The sequence below is a fragment of the Nansenia antarctica genome (genome assembly GCF_963989245.1).
Source record: "Nansenia antarctica genome assembly, chromosome: 19".
NCBI lineage: Eukaryota > Metazoa > Chordata > Actinopteri > Argentiniformes > Microstomatidae > Nansenia > Nansenia antarctica.
Window position 1 is genome coordinate 1,791,326 of NC_137692.1, and position 15,833 is coordinate 1,807,158.

General features: G+C 43.3%; 2 protein-coding genes across 2 annotated transcripts; both read right to left on the reverse strand.

The window, feature by feature from the left end:
• Positions 1-7,007: 7,007 nt before the first annotated feature.
• Positions 7,008-12,096, reverse strand: LOC308174252 (E3 ubiquitin-protein ligase TRIM35-like; the record flags this gene model as incomplete). Its single annotated transcript, XM_080549327.1, has 4 exons — positions 7,008-7,250; positions 8,220-8,350; positions 8,942-9,793; positions 12,000-12,096. 4 exons carry the CDS (start codon positions 12,094-12,096, stop codon positions 7,008-7,010), a joined length of 1,323 nt encoding a protein of 440 aa, XP_080405453.1.
• A 2,043-nt stretch (positions 12,097-14,139) lies between these two features.
• On the reverse strand, positions 14,140-15,021 carry LOC308174253 (E3 ubiquitin-protein ligase TRIM35-like; the record flags this gene model as incomplete). The annotated part of the gene is made up of 1 exon (XM_080549328.1): positions 14,140-15,021. The coding sequence occupies one exon, from the start codon at positions 15,019-15,021 to the stop codon at positions 14,140-14,142; it is 882 nt and encodes a 293-aa protein (XP_080405454.1).
• Between the last annotated feature and the right edge of the window lie 812 nt (positions 15,022-15,833).

Here is a 15,833-nt window from a genome sequence, read left to right on the forward strand (position 1 = left end):
GAAGGACACATCACTGGTGGTTTTGTTTGACTAGTTTGATATAATCTGTTACTAGAAATCGTTGTTTTTGTTCCTAGCTGTTGGTTTAGTGTGTTGATGACCCCCGTCTTCTCTTTTCCTCGCCAAGGGAGAAGGGCTAGGTAAGATACCCTGGGGTATACACTACATCACCTAGATAACCACTGTCTCAAAACATTAGGTAAGATACCCTGGGGTATACACTACATCACCTAGATAACCACTGTCTCAAAACATTAGGTAAGAAGCGAGCGGGTGTCACGCCCCGTAATTCTGTAGCAGGTAGTTAGGTTCCGGGTAGGTTAGTTAGTTTGTGATATAGGTAGGTCAGAGGTGTAGGGAAGAATAGGGCTGTTTGTTATTTTGTGACACTGTTCGCATGGTCCTTCTCCCCCTCTTCTTCCCTTTGTTAATCCCCGGTAGTTTCTTTGTGGTATTTAATTTCCCCCCTGTTCATTGTTGATGTATATGAATGTTGTAAATATTTGTGCACGTGTAAATATACTTTTCACGAAGGCAATAAATCATTTTTAAAAGGGTCTGGTTATCATTATTTTATTGTTTTGCTCAAAATACATTTTCCTTTGTGCAAAACATTTGTTTTCTCTCGCAAAACATTTATTTTCTCGAAATAATTGTGGCACATAAATAACGCCATAAAAAACGAGTTAAAGGCATTCAAGAGAAATAAAAGCTTTGAAAGAGAAACTTAAGAAGATAAATAAACAGCGAAACAAACTGAGAAAGCAAAAGTGGCGAAGAAAAAATGCTCCAAATAAAACAACATTTGACTCTCCACAGACAGAAACGAATAAAATGCTATCAAGAAACGGACTTAAAATCCAAATATCAAGAGAGCCCTTCTCTTTCACAACGTTCTCAGAAGAGAGCTTCAGAGCAACAAACACACTCTGAAGTCACGCACCAGCGCTGAGTTTGTCAGGCAGGATTCTAAAAAAGTAGCGCCTTCTTAAAAAAATCTGACACTTTGGGTTAACTTACAAGTTAATGAGAGAGAAAAAAGACCGCACAGAAAAAGGCAACATTCCTCCAGGGTATCACCCACATTGTTCAGGAGTTCTTCCTGAACTCTTCACATATGACAACGGATAAAACTGACACCATCACTAGGAAAAAAAATAAGCACCTGAGAATGATCCTGACAGACTCCATGATCAACCTCCATGGTGATTTCATTGATAGGTACCCAACTGTAAAGCTCAGGTATTCTTCATTCTGTGCTCTGCGGCCATTCTATGTCACAGCACCAAGAGCATCTGATCGGAAGACATGTCTGTGTCACTATCATGAAAATGCATGCTTAATGCTGGAGGTCCTAAGACTGTCAGGTGTTGGATGACTGGATGACAGTTTTGAATTAGTGTGTTGCTCTCCAGCAAGTGAAGCCTGCCTTCTTGGCACCTGCTTACGGTGTCTAAATAAACACACAGTTTTAACCCCAGAGCAAGGCAAAACCCATGTTCAGTGGAAGCAGTGGGAGCGAGTTCAAGAAGACACAGCCAACGGGACCCACATGAACACCAAACTCATACATCACAACGGGAGTCTTTCAGAGCTCACGCAGCTGTATGAGGAACAACTGAGAAATGAAACCACAACACGTGGGTGTTTAGTTAGAAACCAGTCGAAAGCTTACAGAACCACAATCGAGACCTGTGATGAACATACAGCAATTGTTCATGTTGACTTTTCAGAATCCTGGAGATGCAGGTATCAGTCTGAAGTTCAAGCCTGCCATTTCGGACAAAATCTGCCACAGATAACCCTGCATACTGGGTGAAAAGGCAGGATTTTGCACAGTTTCAGAGTCAAAGAGACACGATGCTGCAGCAATCTGGACACATAAAAGATCTGAAGATAAAATGTCCACTTGTTACCACTGTGCACTTTTGGTCCGATGGTCCAAGCAAACAATATAAAAACTAAAAAAAGTTTTTCTTCTGTCTGTTGTGCCACCTACACTGGGTTATAAAAGAGCGACATGGAACTTCTTCCCCACTTCTCATGGCAAGGGTGCCCCAGATGGCATTGGGGAACAGTTAAAAGAACAGCTGACAACCTGGTACTGAGAGGGAATGACGTGGAAGATGGGATTTTTTTTTTATTTTTAAGGCGAGCCTACCCCCCCAAAACACAATTTTCTTTTTTTCCATTCGATTTTGAGATGAGGTGCTCTTTTGCCTCCTAAACATGTTTTCTTTCATATTAGTGACAATAAAACGTCGACAACATTCGGTTGTTTATTTTACTTGATTGTGGTGCTTGTGTCCGTATATACAACGCCCCTTGTATCAGCAACCAATCACTAAAATAGATAGGTTGCATTTTTTGAAAATACGCGATCCTATTGGCTGATGCGAGAAATCTCGAATGTGATTGGTTCTCGTGTCCCATGTGACGCGGAAGGAGTGGAGTTATATATACCCAGACGGCACAGCAAGGGGACCCCAAAAACATTTCAACGAATGCTTGAGCAGTGCTCGAGTCGCATTCATGTTGAGCATGCTTTTGGGCGCTTAAAAGGACGGTGGCGTTCCATTATGAAGAGGAATGACTCACAAACAGAACATGTGAAATACATAGTAGCAGCCTGCATTGTTTTGCACAACTTTTGTGAGATACAGAAGCTCGACTACACACCAACGCAGATAAGATCCGTGAAGCTCTAGTCGCGCACATTGCAGGCAGACAGGCAGTAGGATGAATTGTATATAGTTCCAAGATGGCGTCGCGCTTGGTCGCGAGGCTTGGGGGAGCTCCCAAATCGGTGCTTTTAAGTGTTTCTAAGTACATTTGTATGTACATTTTTATTTTAGTACTCATAGGGAACGGTTGTGTAAATAGTACCTACAGCAGACTAGACTTACTAGATAGTATAGTGGATAGTGTACATAGCCTTTATTTATGTAAACCAGCTCCTTCCCTTGTGTTTTTTTTTCTTTCCTAGCACCGGGGGAGCCACCCCTCCTAAATTTCGTTGTTTGGTACCTGTACTATAGCAATGACAATAAAGACCATTCATTCATATCAAAAACGTATCTTTATTTAAAGATTTTCTTTTGGTTGCCAACAGGTGAAAAGCACTACAGTTGTGAAGCATGGATCTTCTCCACAAACAACGTTAACAACTTCAACGAAAAGTAGTGTTCAGTTAAAATAAAAGTATACATGTAAAAGTAACAATATGTACAGTGTACAATTGTCAGCACCTGAGAACTTAAGTGCCCCCCAAGATGGGTTGTTTTTTTAACAGTCTGGAAAAAAATAAAATAAAAATGTAACATACCCACAGTATTTAACACTTATTTTCACTTCCTATGCCTAAACATGACTCAACATTGGCTAGGACAGGGCTGTACTTCTGTACCAGACCAGAGCTACTCTAAACTTAGGCCTTGTCCACACTACACTGTTTTTTTTGTAACCGGGGTTTTCCCTAAAAAAAGAATCACGTCCACACAATCACAGTTATAAAAAAACACCATCCACACACTGAAAAGGCAGCTCAATTAATATTACCTTGTAAATACAAGAGACTTTATTTTACATTTTTACATTTTTATTGTACAGTTTGTTTATGTTACTTTAAAAGAAGACTGCTGTCAGTCCTGTGGACTGTACATTGTGTTCAATAAACAATATGAAAAAAAGAAAACAGCCTACATCAACTTCAGTATAAACAAAATAAAAAAGCATATAGAAGAACAGTCAACAATATGAAAAAAAGAAAACAGCCTACATCAACTTCAGTATAAACAAAATAAAAAAGCATATAGAAGAACTCGTCGATTAACTGGATTTTATTCTGCATACAAGAAACTACTCCTGTTAGCATGTTTAAAATCAGCAGGATCTTCCTTACGTCCATCTTAGCACATGTAGCCTCTTCTTCTTCTGCTTCTTCTTCTTTGTTTACAAGTAGCCTAATGCCTAATGGCGCATATATTCTGACGTCATAGATGCAGAGATTAAAGCAAAAAAAAATCTCCTGACTGAAAATGTGTTCAAGCCAAGTCATATTCTCATTTTAACCTCCACTATATGTTTGTATTTTATAACGTTAGCGTTTTAAGGGAAGAAGATTCTTTTGAACAGCTTTTCTATTGCCAGTTTGCTTTTATGTGATATCAATGCTGTTTTCAATTCATGAAATAAAATTGATACTTATTGCAAGGGTTGACTCTGACATACAAATAATCAACCATCTACATAACTTTTCAGTGCAAGTTTTTTATTTACATTGTGCCAACGGAGCAAGCTTACAACTTGAACAAGGAACTAAAAACACAAAAAAACACATGAACTGAATGTGTCTTGTATTGCACTTAATCCACACATCTTCTGCATCCAGAGGTTCCTCTAGTCTTTGGTGTCTGCAATCAGCCAGTTTCTGTGTAGGTAAAAGAAACATATGATGTTAAGACTATGCAATGCTACTGTATGCATACTGACATTTTTTTCAGGTTAATAGTAAGACCCACCTTGAGATGGCAGCTGTCTAGTATAACACCAAACAAACACAGTTTTTGTTTTGAAGTGAGCGATCACTGAAAAAGACCAAAACAGCATTAAATAATAATAAGTGTAATACTTACTATAGTGCTTTTCACTTTTTCTGCTTTTTGGCAGTGAAGTGATATGCCTGAAGCTTGGCTACACCTGATGTCCGTTTCAGGGTTTCTTCTGTGGGACCAGCTTTGACTCCAGGAGTGGAGGAGGGGGAGGAGGAGGAGGAGGAGGCTCTAGATCAGGGGTGGGCAAATCTTTTTCCCAGGGGGCCAAATGAGCAACTGAAAATATTTTGGAGGGCCGGGCCAAAATTCCGAACTCAATTATGCATAATTGCATTTTATTTCTATATAAAAAGCAGTAAAATGGCATTGTTTTGACCGCTGGTAAGAGTGTATGTTATTATTTGGCAATTAAAAGGTGAGGTTAGCTTTCAAAAATATCATTTATTCAAATAGAATTTCCAAAAATGATAAACAAAATGTGAAACATTTGACTCATTTTCAGTCACATTAATAACAAAGGGCATTTTGAGTTTCATGTACTATTGAAACAAGGCTTCCTAAAGACATCACATCATCTTTGTAGCCAAAATAAACAAGACATGTCACTGAACTGTGTAACTGTGTAAAGAAAAGTGTCCCAGTTTTGTAGCCTTTTTGACTTTACATGCCTATATTAAACATGTAATGTTTTCAGAACTGTGCACAAAAAAAAGTGTCCCATTTCACTTGTTATATTTCCACATTTTAGTGTTCTTCAGTTCTTTTTTTTTTTACTGTGCAGAAAAAAAAGAAAAGGATCAAGAGTCCCATTTCACTTGTTGTGCTCTTTCAGTAGTGAATCAGACTGCAGGTCAATGAGTTCAAGCTGAACATCAGTGGGTGCACTATCAACACTGCAGGTAAAGGGAGAGGAAACCAGCTGCATTTCATCCTCAACCTTTTTGAAATCTTGAAAACGCCTTGAAAATTCACCATGCAGTGCTCCTAACATTGATGAGTACCTGTGCCGGTGATCAGCTGATTGTTTGACTTCTTTCAGGGTTTTCATGTGTTCGAGATTGTTGCTGCCTAGTTGCTTTGAAATGAATTGCAACTTTGTCATGAAGGCTTTCACATGGCTATGCATTTCATGAACAAAAAGGCCCTTGCCCTGCAGTTGTGTGTTCAGTTCATTCATCATTGCAATCACATCAACAGCAAATGATAAATCTTCCATCCAGTCCTCATCAGACAACTCTGGGATGGTTTTGCCTTTCATCTCACAAAACTCCTTTATCTCTGATTTCAGAACCCAAAACCTTTTTAGCACTTTGCCCAGGCTGAGCCATCTGACAGCTGTGTGGTGCCTGACATCACCATGTTCGCTCTCTTGCTCCTCCAATAGTGAAACAAACTGTCTGTGATTTAATGCTCGCGCTCTGATGAAATTAACTGTTGTAGTAACAACATCAACCACATGGCTAAGTTTTAGCACTGACTTGCACAACGCTTGCTGATGAATAATACAATGTATAAACACCAATTTCTGCTCTGCGTTGAGTTCACTCACTTTATCTTGCATTCTTTTCAAAAGCCCAACATTTTTCCCTGTCAAATTCGGACATCCATCCGTAGTGACACCTGCCAGTCTGTCCCATTCGAGTCCCAGTTTGTCCATGCATGCGTTGACCTCGGTGAACAGATCACTCCCCGTTGTGGTTCCTTTCATTGGCCGGATTGCTGCCAGCTCCTCCGTAAGCTTGAAGTCGCGCGTTATCCCCCGGAGGAATATGAGCAGCTGGGCTGTGTTACTGTTCTGGGCGATTTTGTGGGCTATCACAAAGCTGGTTCTGGTCGCTGCATCTCTGGCTGCATGCAGCTTTGTAAAATAGCCTTGTCGTTTTTCTAGCTTGGCTAGTAAATCTGTTGATGTCCGCGCTCGTTCGGCATCAGTCAAGTTTTTGTATTTCTCGGCATGTTTCGTCTCGTAATGCCCTTTCAAATTGTACTCTTTAAACACGGCGACATGCTCCCCACAAACCAAACACACAGGTTTACCCTTGACTTCAGTAAAGAAACAATTAGTAGTCCATATTTGTTAGAAAGTTCTGCGTTCGGCATCCACTTTCCTCTTTTTGGCATGAGCCGACATTTTCACATTTTTCAGGGGTGACAAGTAAGGTAGACAGGTTGTCGATCACGTGCACGATTGCGTGCACTGTGAGAATAAATGGGCTTCAAAATAAAAGCAATGCGGTTTTAGTCCACCCATAAGATAATTAGAAAATATAATATATTTTAAAAAGAAGTCAGAATCATCCGGTGGGACGTATTTGGCCCGCGGGCCGTACAATGCCCAGGTCTGCTCTAGATGATGAAGTGGCTCTGAGTCCAGGAGTGGAGGAGGAGGATTTTGAGGCTGTAGCAGGTGAAGTGGCTTTGACTCCAGGAGTGGAGGAGGAGGAGGAGGAGGCTCTAGAATATGATGCAGTGGCTCTGACTCCAGGGATGGAGAAGGAGTATTTTGAGGCTGTAGTAGATGCAGTAGCTCTGACTCCAGGAGTGGAGGAGGAGGATTTTGAGGCTGTAGCAGGTGCAGTGGCTCTTACTCCAGGAGTGGAGGAGGAGGATTTTGAGGCTGTAGCCGGTGCAGTGGCTCTTACTCCAGGAGTGGAGGAGGAGGAGGAGCAGGAGGAGGCTGTAGTAGATGCAGTGGCTCTGACACCAGGAGTGGAGGAGGAGGAGGTGGAGGCTCTAACAGGTGAAATGGCTGTGACTCCAAGAGTGGAGGAGGAGGCTCTTGCAGGAGCAGAAGAGGTGGAACCTTTCTTTAACTTTTCTGTTACTTTTCTTACCCTAACTGCTGAGAGGACTTTCACAGCTTCCATCAGTTTCCTTTCCTTTTGCTTGTCAATGTTCTCCTTCTTCTTCTTCAGATGACTTTGGTATCTCTCATAAGAAGACAGGCACAAGCTCCTCAGTGCAGGGCTGATTTCCATTTTGGAGGCCGTTTTCCCTGTTGCCTTCATGTGGGACTTGATAATGGCTAAGCCTTCATATGTCTCAATGTTCAACCTGACCATGTCTTTTTCTATGATGTCATCCATGATGTTAAATGATCCTTCGACAAGAGGGCCAGTGAACAATGACAGAAGGGCCTTTACCAACTTCCCTAAGATGGGGAATCTCATCCCTCCTTCTGGCGTCTTCTTGGCCAAGATCCTACTCCACCAGTCAACATCGATTCGTTCGGTATTCTCCTCAAAGTGTCTGGCCTGTGCTCCTAAATCTGCGTCAATCTGGTAGGCTCGCACCTCTTCATTCAGTTGACCAAGCTCCTCAGATTTCACTGCATTTGGCAAGGCCTTGGCTAAGGTGTTGAATGCCCCTTGGACCGATTCGTGGAGAATCAATGATGGTGTCAGTGTAACCTGCTCGGTCTGTCTCGAGTCGACTACCTGCGTTGTGTTCTGTGCTGACCGATGACAGGACGCTGATGTGTACTTTAGGCACTTTTAATCTGTACAATGCACACAAAAATAATGTTGGAATGAAACATCAAAACATGTAGGTGTCTTCTCAGCACGAGTCAACCTCTCTCCGTCTCATAGAATGCAGACTGAGCTCTCATAGTAATACATTTCCTGACATCAAAAGCAACAAAAGAACAATAAGTCTCTTTCTCACCATGAATGGAGGGTTCAGTAGAGACTGAGAGTCCTTGGAGGCAGTGACGTCCAGGAGAGTGTCCGCAGATGAGATTGTGAAGCAGTCTTTTAGAGCAGTGAGACTGACAAGCTGCCGCCAGTTTGCAAAGACTGCGTAGCTGAGAGAGTTCGGGACACAGTGGAGTGGGGACTGGGAGAGTACACCAAAAACAAGGGTTTCACTGCACGGAATGACCAACTGTGAGAACAAGTCTTCCAAGTTGTAGGCCCGACATTTGTCATTAATAGTAGAATCCCATCCAGTTAACAAACTGAACACGACAAGAGTAAAAAACAACATTGTAGATGTAGCAGGCTTCAGCTAGCAGAGCAGAGTAGATGTAGCAGGCTTCAGCTAGCAGAGCAGAGTAGATGTAGCAGGCTTCAGCTAGCAGAGCAGAGTAGTAGCAGGCCTCAGCTAGCAGAGCAGAGTAGATGTAGCAGGCCTCAGCTAGCAGAGCAGAGTAGATGTAGCAGGCTTCAGCCAGCAGAGCAGAGTAGATGTAGCAGGCTTCAGTCTGCTCTGAGGGGTAGTCACGTGTGGGGAGGTACACAGAAGGTCTTCGGTTCGACGCTTTACACACAGAGTCTGCATGGAACCTGCTGAAGTTGCTCTTGTTATAAACGGGAAGCCCTTTTAAGAAATCCGCCTCCTCTCATCGAAGTTCTTATGATATCCTCGATGTTGAAAGATGAACCAACCATGCTTGACAATCCCCTGCATCTTCTCCCAGACTCTGAACTGCAGGTTGCCCAGGTGTTTGGCCACGTCTATCAGCGCTCCTGAAACCTTCTCTGGGTCTGGCAGTGTAAACTGGGCTCTTTTCTTACTGGCCTTGAAGTTCTGCAGGAAGGAGATGTCTTCAGCTTTCAGCTCCTTCTCTAAGGCTGTGATTGTGTCTGAAAGTGATGATATCTGTCTGCTCAGTGCCTCAGTCTTCTTCTTCATCATCTGTCTCTTCTGCTCCTCTTCCTCTCTCAGTGCAGCCATCCTGGCCTCCTCTTCCTCTCGTAGAAACTGGTGGAGTTTCTCAAACCCCTCCTTAATCTGTCTCTCTGTGTGCTGGGCCTGGCTCTTAATGTGCTCTGATGTTTCATCACAGGTTTGTTTAACTTTGTTAAAGACCTCCAGCTTCTCCTGTAAGGGTTTCAGAGCTTTCTGGAGTTCCTCCTTATGTTCCTGTGCAGCCTCGTCTACTGGGACATAGTCATGAGATTTGTGTTTCTTTGAGGCCTGACACACCACACAGATGGGCTGTTTATCATCCAGACAGAAGAGCTTGAGTTTCTCACCGTACAGACTGCACAGCACCTCAGACCCTGCCTCAGCTCTCTGACTTCTCTCCTGTAAGAAGGCCTCACACACGTTCTTTAGAGCTAGGTTAAAGGTAAGAGGCTCATGCTTTGAGGATCTTCTCCTACAAACTGGACATTCCCAAGATTCCTTGTGTTCCCAGTATTCCTGCAAACAGGCTTTACAGAAGCTGTGACTACAGGACAGGATGACAGGATCTTTAAAGATGTCACAGCACACAGGACAGGAGAAATCCTCCTCTGGGTGAGATTATTTAGCAGCCATTTTGTCACACAATCCCTGTCCCTCTTCTCTAACAGCCTCTAAATATTACTTTAACTTTTGACAAAGTTCTCCTGCTTTTAAACCAACACGTTTACACCGAATCAAGACAAACTAACAAACAAAACACAACCAAACAGTCAACTAACAATGGGAGACAAGGAGGAGCATTTAAACAGACGGGCAGCCCTCCGATTGGAGAATTGTTATGTTCTATGTTCGCTAGGGAGAAGAAGAAGTAACAAAATATTACAGGTGTTATGTAATAAGGATATTTATTAACAGCCACAATGTGCATTCATTTATTTAACAATTGATTACATTTCCATAAAATAATTATGTACATCTTAAATAAAATATCAAACAAGTCAACATTCTTCTTCTCCTCTTCATTGTCTTCAATCTTAAACACAGGAATGAAACAACACATAAAGGTCAACTTGGAAGGAGGCTAGCAGGCAAGAAGTAATTTAATTGCTTAGGCACACTTTAGCTAACAGGCATAACGTCAGAACAAACTGCTTTCCCTGCAAAGTCATCTGCCCTTCTTAGAAATCCAGCATTTTCTGTTGTTTTGACCCACTACCAGACTGCTTTCTGTGCCTGGAACACAAGGCACAAGAGAGGCAGTTCTAGTTCCCCAGACAGCCAGCGAGCAAAGGCAAGCCTCAAGAATGAATATGAAACTCCTTAAGCAGCCAGAGTGGAGGAGAAAGAAGGGGTATCTCCGTCGCTCTCCCCCTCTTCCTCCGCAGCGTCTCCACTCAGCATCTGCCGGGGCACCCAGCTGAACGGCACCCAGCTGAACGGCACCCAGCGAGCCTCTAAATATTACTTTTACTTTTGACAAAGTTCTCCTGCTTTTAAACCAACACTTTTACACTGAATCAAGACAAACTAACAAACAAACAGTCAACTAACAATGGGAGACAAGGAGGAGCATTTAAACAGACGGGCAGCCCTCTGATTGGAGAATGGGCAGCCTTCTGATTGGATGGGAGTGGGATGATGAATGAGGGAATGATTGGCCAATTGACAACACCTGGATGGAGAATGATAGAGGAGAACACAGAAGGGAAGGAAACACAACAAGGACACATGTGGACGTAACAAACATATTCATATAATCAGTGTGCGAATTAAATCACGGTGTGCGGGGGAGCCGCACATCATGCGAGGGCGACGCAACGCCACATACCAAGCCTAAACACTGCCCTACACAACACAACTGTAGGAGCCAGATGGTCCTGTGATATGTGTTGTAATTCACTGTGTGGGCATGGGGTGGCGCTGTCACAATACCTGAGGCAGGTGGGCAAATAGGTTTGACCGCAAGGGCGCTAAGTTTGTTATTGTTATTGTTTGTACCAGTGATTAAGCCATTGATGGCACATAGTAACACACTAAATGTTTATTATGCAGCAAACCAACGACTACGGATCTTGTATAACCAACAGCAACACATCAAACTAGGACGCACGGCGCGTCAAGTCAACCGGACAATCCGTCGGGTTAGCATCTCAGTAGCAAGTAGTAGACTATGCTCCTTTAACAACAACGATGCACATAGCCCTTCTCATTATAACACAGCAATCCATAGGCCTACAACACAGCAGAAGCCAAGTCTATAAAAGCGGGTCTTACCTTAACACAGAAGCGACCACAGAGGCCTGGGTTCAGCTGCCTTTGCTCTACGTCCAGGAGCCCATGATGTGGACAGGCGATGACCTGATTTAAGCCAAGATGTGACGAAAGGCATTGGATCGAATCTTTCCAATGGAGGTCCATTAAGGTCCACAAAAAGTAGTGATGAGAGGCTGGGTTCACGCAGTCTATTGCGAGTCTTACTGTCAGTGTCATTTACAGCTGAAAAGCCCCTCTCGCACTCCGATGACGTGGGCAGGTATGTTCTGCTTGCTATGGACAGCTTCTCCAGCACTTTCCCTGGTGCAGCATCTTGCAGCTTCCAGTCACGAAACTCCTGCACTGCTTCACTGGCAGATTCGCCAAGTTTTTTCGCAAGGGCCCGTATTTATTTTTCTCCATAAAGGATGAGTGCGTTGCGGTCCTGTGGCCAAAAGCGCTTGTCGAGGGGTTTGAGCATATGAACGAGATCTGACTCTGGCATTCGCTTCTTAAGGTTGTCGATAACAGCCTGGTAGAACTGACCCCTTTTAATCTTACCGCTGCTCAGCCTCTCAACTAGCTCCACACCTTTGAACAATCCTTGTGACATGCGTTCCTCAGCCTTCTGTGCTGATTTACCTCCACCCACTTTCATAGCGTTAATTACATCAATGCACTGCTGAATCTGACGACTAGCACTCACTATATCTATGTTCCTTTGCTGCAACCTTAGTGACAGGGCCTGCAGTTCACGAAGCATGTCTTTCATGCAAGCCAGATCGGCTACAAATCCAGCGTTTGAGAGCCGTTTGTGGAGCCCAAGGAATTTCTTCCTCTCAATGTCACTGCGAGACGGATCCTCACTTGCGGTTTTAAAGTGTCTCGCTAACGCAGGGTAGTTGTTCCAGACGGCTTTGACAGTTCTAAAACTACTTGCCACCCACCTTATGGTAAACATCTGCCCGATTTTCAAAACCTGCACGTTCAACTCCTTTGCTGCCTCCTCGAGTAGTCTGGCATTCTTCGCGGACTGGTGATACAAAGCGTACAGTTTTGAAATAAAAAACTCAAAGTGGTTACATCCAGCAACAAGTTTTAGAGCGTCATGGACTGCCAATTCTGCGCGGTGGCAAAGGCAATGTACAGACAGTATATTTGGGAAATCCTGTTTCAGGCGAGCAATGACTCCACTGTTTTTGCCCGTGAGGACAGAAGCACCATCAGTGGCTATGCTGATGAGATTATTAGCCAAAAACTCATCAAAACCTGCTTTACGTAGAGCCTCTCTCAGGCTGTTGTAGATGGACTCAGCGTCTGTGCCCTGCGTTAGCTCTGAGGTCTAAATAGACATTGTCCACATCCCCTTTTCCTGTCACGTCACATCTCACATATAAAATCATATACGCACGTCCGTGCACTGTGCTCTCATCAATAGTGATGCCTATTTTTGACTGGGCCTTTTTAACATTAACATTAACATTTCATGTGCAATGTGGTGAATAATCTCAGCACAGGATTTATTGGATCTGTGTACAGGGCCTACCTTTGCCCCATTGATCTCTTGGAGCTGCATGACGGGTGGAAGTTTTTAAAAAGCCATCCTTTCCTTGGCTACCATATAGGCGGATCTGAACGCGATTGATGTTTCCTCGAACAACTTTGCGTTGATAGAGAGAATCCTGTTTGGCATTATTTCTTTTTGTCTTGTTTCTGCCAGTTCAACTGCCCTTTTGTGCGCCACACTATCCCGGTGCTTGTAGATTTTCTTACGCAAGTTGTTCTGTCTGTTACTGGTTACGTCCCCGTTCATCCACTCTTCTGACAAGTGCGTTCCAACTTTATCAGTGAGGAGAAGGCTTTTGGCATCCCTGCATAGAGTACAGCCTAAGCAACTATTCTTTGAGAACAGCCACGGGAGACGTCTGGTCCAGTCACTCCACTGTTCTCTGGTCCAGCCAGCCAGAGGGACCCCAGCATCTTCGCACTCTCCAGCAACAGGCGGGTGGTCATCAGCATCATCATCATCATCCTCTTCCTCATCTCCTCCGACCTCTTTTTGTTGTTGTCTTCCTAACGTTAGTTTCCACGTTAGATTCTTCTCTTGGCTTGTCTTGTGTCTCTTCAGCCCCCACAGTAACGTTAGCTGTCAAGTTAGCATTAGCACTAACGTTAGCTGTCTCTCCTCTCGGCTCTGTTGTAGCAGCATCAGTCCCCACGTCCGATGTGCTACCACCACCAGCTACAGATGGATTTTCCTCTTCATCGTTTTGTTTGGACTTCTTTGGATAGAAATCGCCCAAGGTGAGTTGCTTTCTTCTTTTCGACATCTTTTCTTCAACAATGGCGCGCAGGTGACAGTTTTTTAACGCACGTAGTAAACAAGCTCGTGAGTGGGTAGTGGATGCCTGCAGACAGCGCCCCCACGCTCCGAGCGGCTCGAGGCTTTTTTCATGAATCATAAAAACATATTTTTATTTTTATTTTTTTCCCTTATTTTACACCTTTGAGAAAAACCATGACCAAAATAGCTTTTATTTGGCTATCATATCAATATTTTAGAGCTCCCCCAAAATTTCACAAACCATGTTTCCAGGGGAGCTCATGTCACCACTAGGGGAGCTATAGCTCCCCGAGCTCCCCCTTATTTCGCACCATGCATATAATCTATTAGATAATCTTAATCCAGTTCTCATCAGTACTAACCATGCTTGACAATCCCCTGCATCTTCTCCCAGACTCTGAACTGCAGGTTGCCCAGGTGTTTGGCCACGTCTATCAGCGCTCCTGAAACCTTCTCTGGGTCTGGCAGTGTAAACTGGGCTCTTTTCTTACTGGCCTTGAAGTTCTGCAGGAAGGAGATGTCTTCAGCTTTCAGCTCCTTCTCTAAGGCTGTGATTGTGTCTGAACGTGATGATATCTGTCTGCTCAGTGCCTCAGTCTTCTTCTTCATCATCTGACTCTTCTGCTCCTCTTCCTCTCTCAGTGCAGCCATCCTGGCCTCCTCTTCCTCTCGTAGAAACTGGTGGAGTTTCTCAAACCCCTCCTTAATCTGTCTCTCTGTGTGCTGGGCCTGGCTCTTAATGTGCTCTGATGTTTCATCACAGGTTTGTTTAACTTTGTTAAAGACCTCCAGCTTCTCCTGTAAGGGTTTCAGAGCTGTCTGGAGTTCCTCCTTATGTTCCTGTGCAGCCTCGTCTACTGGGACACAGTCATGAGATTTGTGTTTCTTTGAGGCCTGACACACCACACAGATGGGCTGTTTATCATCCAGACAGAAGAGCTTGAGTTTCTCACCGTGCAGACTGCACAGCACCTCAGACCCTGCCTCAGCTCTCTGACTTCTCTCCTGTAAGAAGGCCTCACACACGTTCTTTAGAGCTAGGTTAAAGGTAAGAGGCTCATGCTTTGAGGATCTTCTCCTACAAACTGGACATTCCCGAGATTCCTTGTGTTCCCAGTATTCCTGCAGACAGGCTTTACAGAAGCTGTGACTACAGGACAGGATGACAGGATCTTTAAAGATGTCACAGCACACAGGACAGGAGAAATCCTCCTCTGGGAGAGATGATTTAGCAGCCATTTTGTCACACAATCCCTGTCCCTCTTCTCTAACAGCCTCTAAATATTACTTTAACTTTTGACAAAGTTCTCCTGCTTTTAAACCAACACTTTAAAGAATGGCACTGTATTAATACATATCACAATAAACATGAACTAGAGACATTTTAAAAATAACAACACAGGCATTAATAAACACCTAATGGATCAGATTATGTAAAAAACTCAATTTTGACCAAAAACAGAGATAGAACCTTATAATTCTAATGTCACACAATGACAAAAACAAGGAAGTGCCCAATAGACAACAGACAAAAAAAAGTACCTTTCACACAAGAAATGCAGCTCAAAGTGCTTTACAACAGGGATAAAAACATAAAGTGAATATAAAAACATATACAAGCATAACATTTATATAAAAGCAGGGGAACTAGATAAAACAGTAAAAAGAAGTAAAGATAAAATGCAATAAAAGAAGAGAAACAAATGTAAGAAATAAATAGATAAAATGTTTAGTAACAGTCACACAAGTGAGGTTCTATCCCCTAAAACGAAATGTAGGTTCCACTGCCATAATAAAATGCTGAAGGACTTTGTACCACTGAGTCCCTTGCCTTGAAAATATTGAAGACTTGTATTTATTAACATATTTAAGACTTGATATTAAACCTCACAGGTTCTGGGCACAAGTGAGGACGAGATGCGGTGAGACAAAGCGCAGATACAGGGTGGCGGGGTACATGACACTTTTAGTGGCCTCCGGTCTGTTGCTGGAAAGCATCGATTTGATCGTCATCCTCCATTGCCAACTGTGCAGGTGTGTCCGTCTCCTTG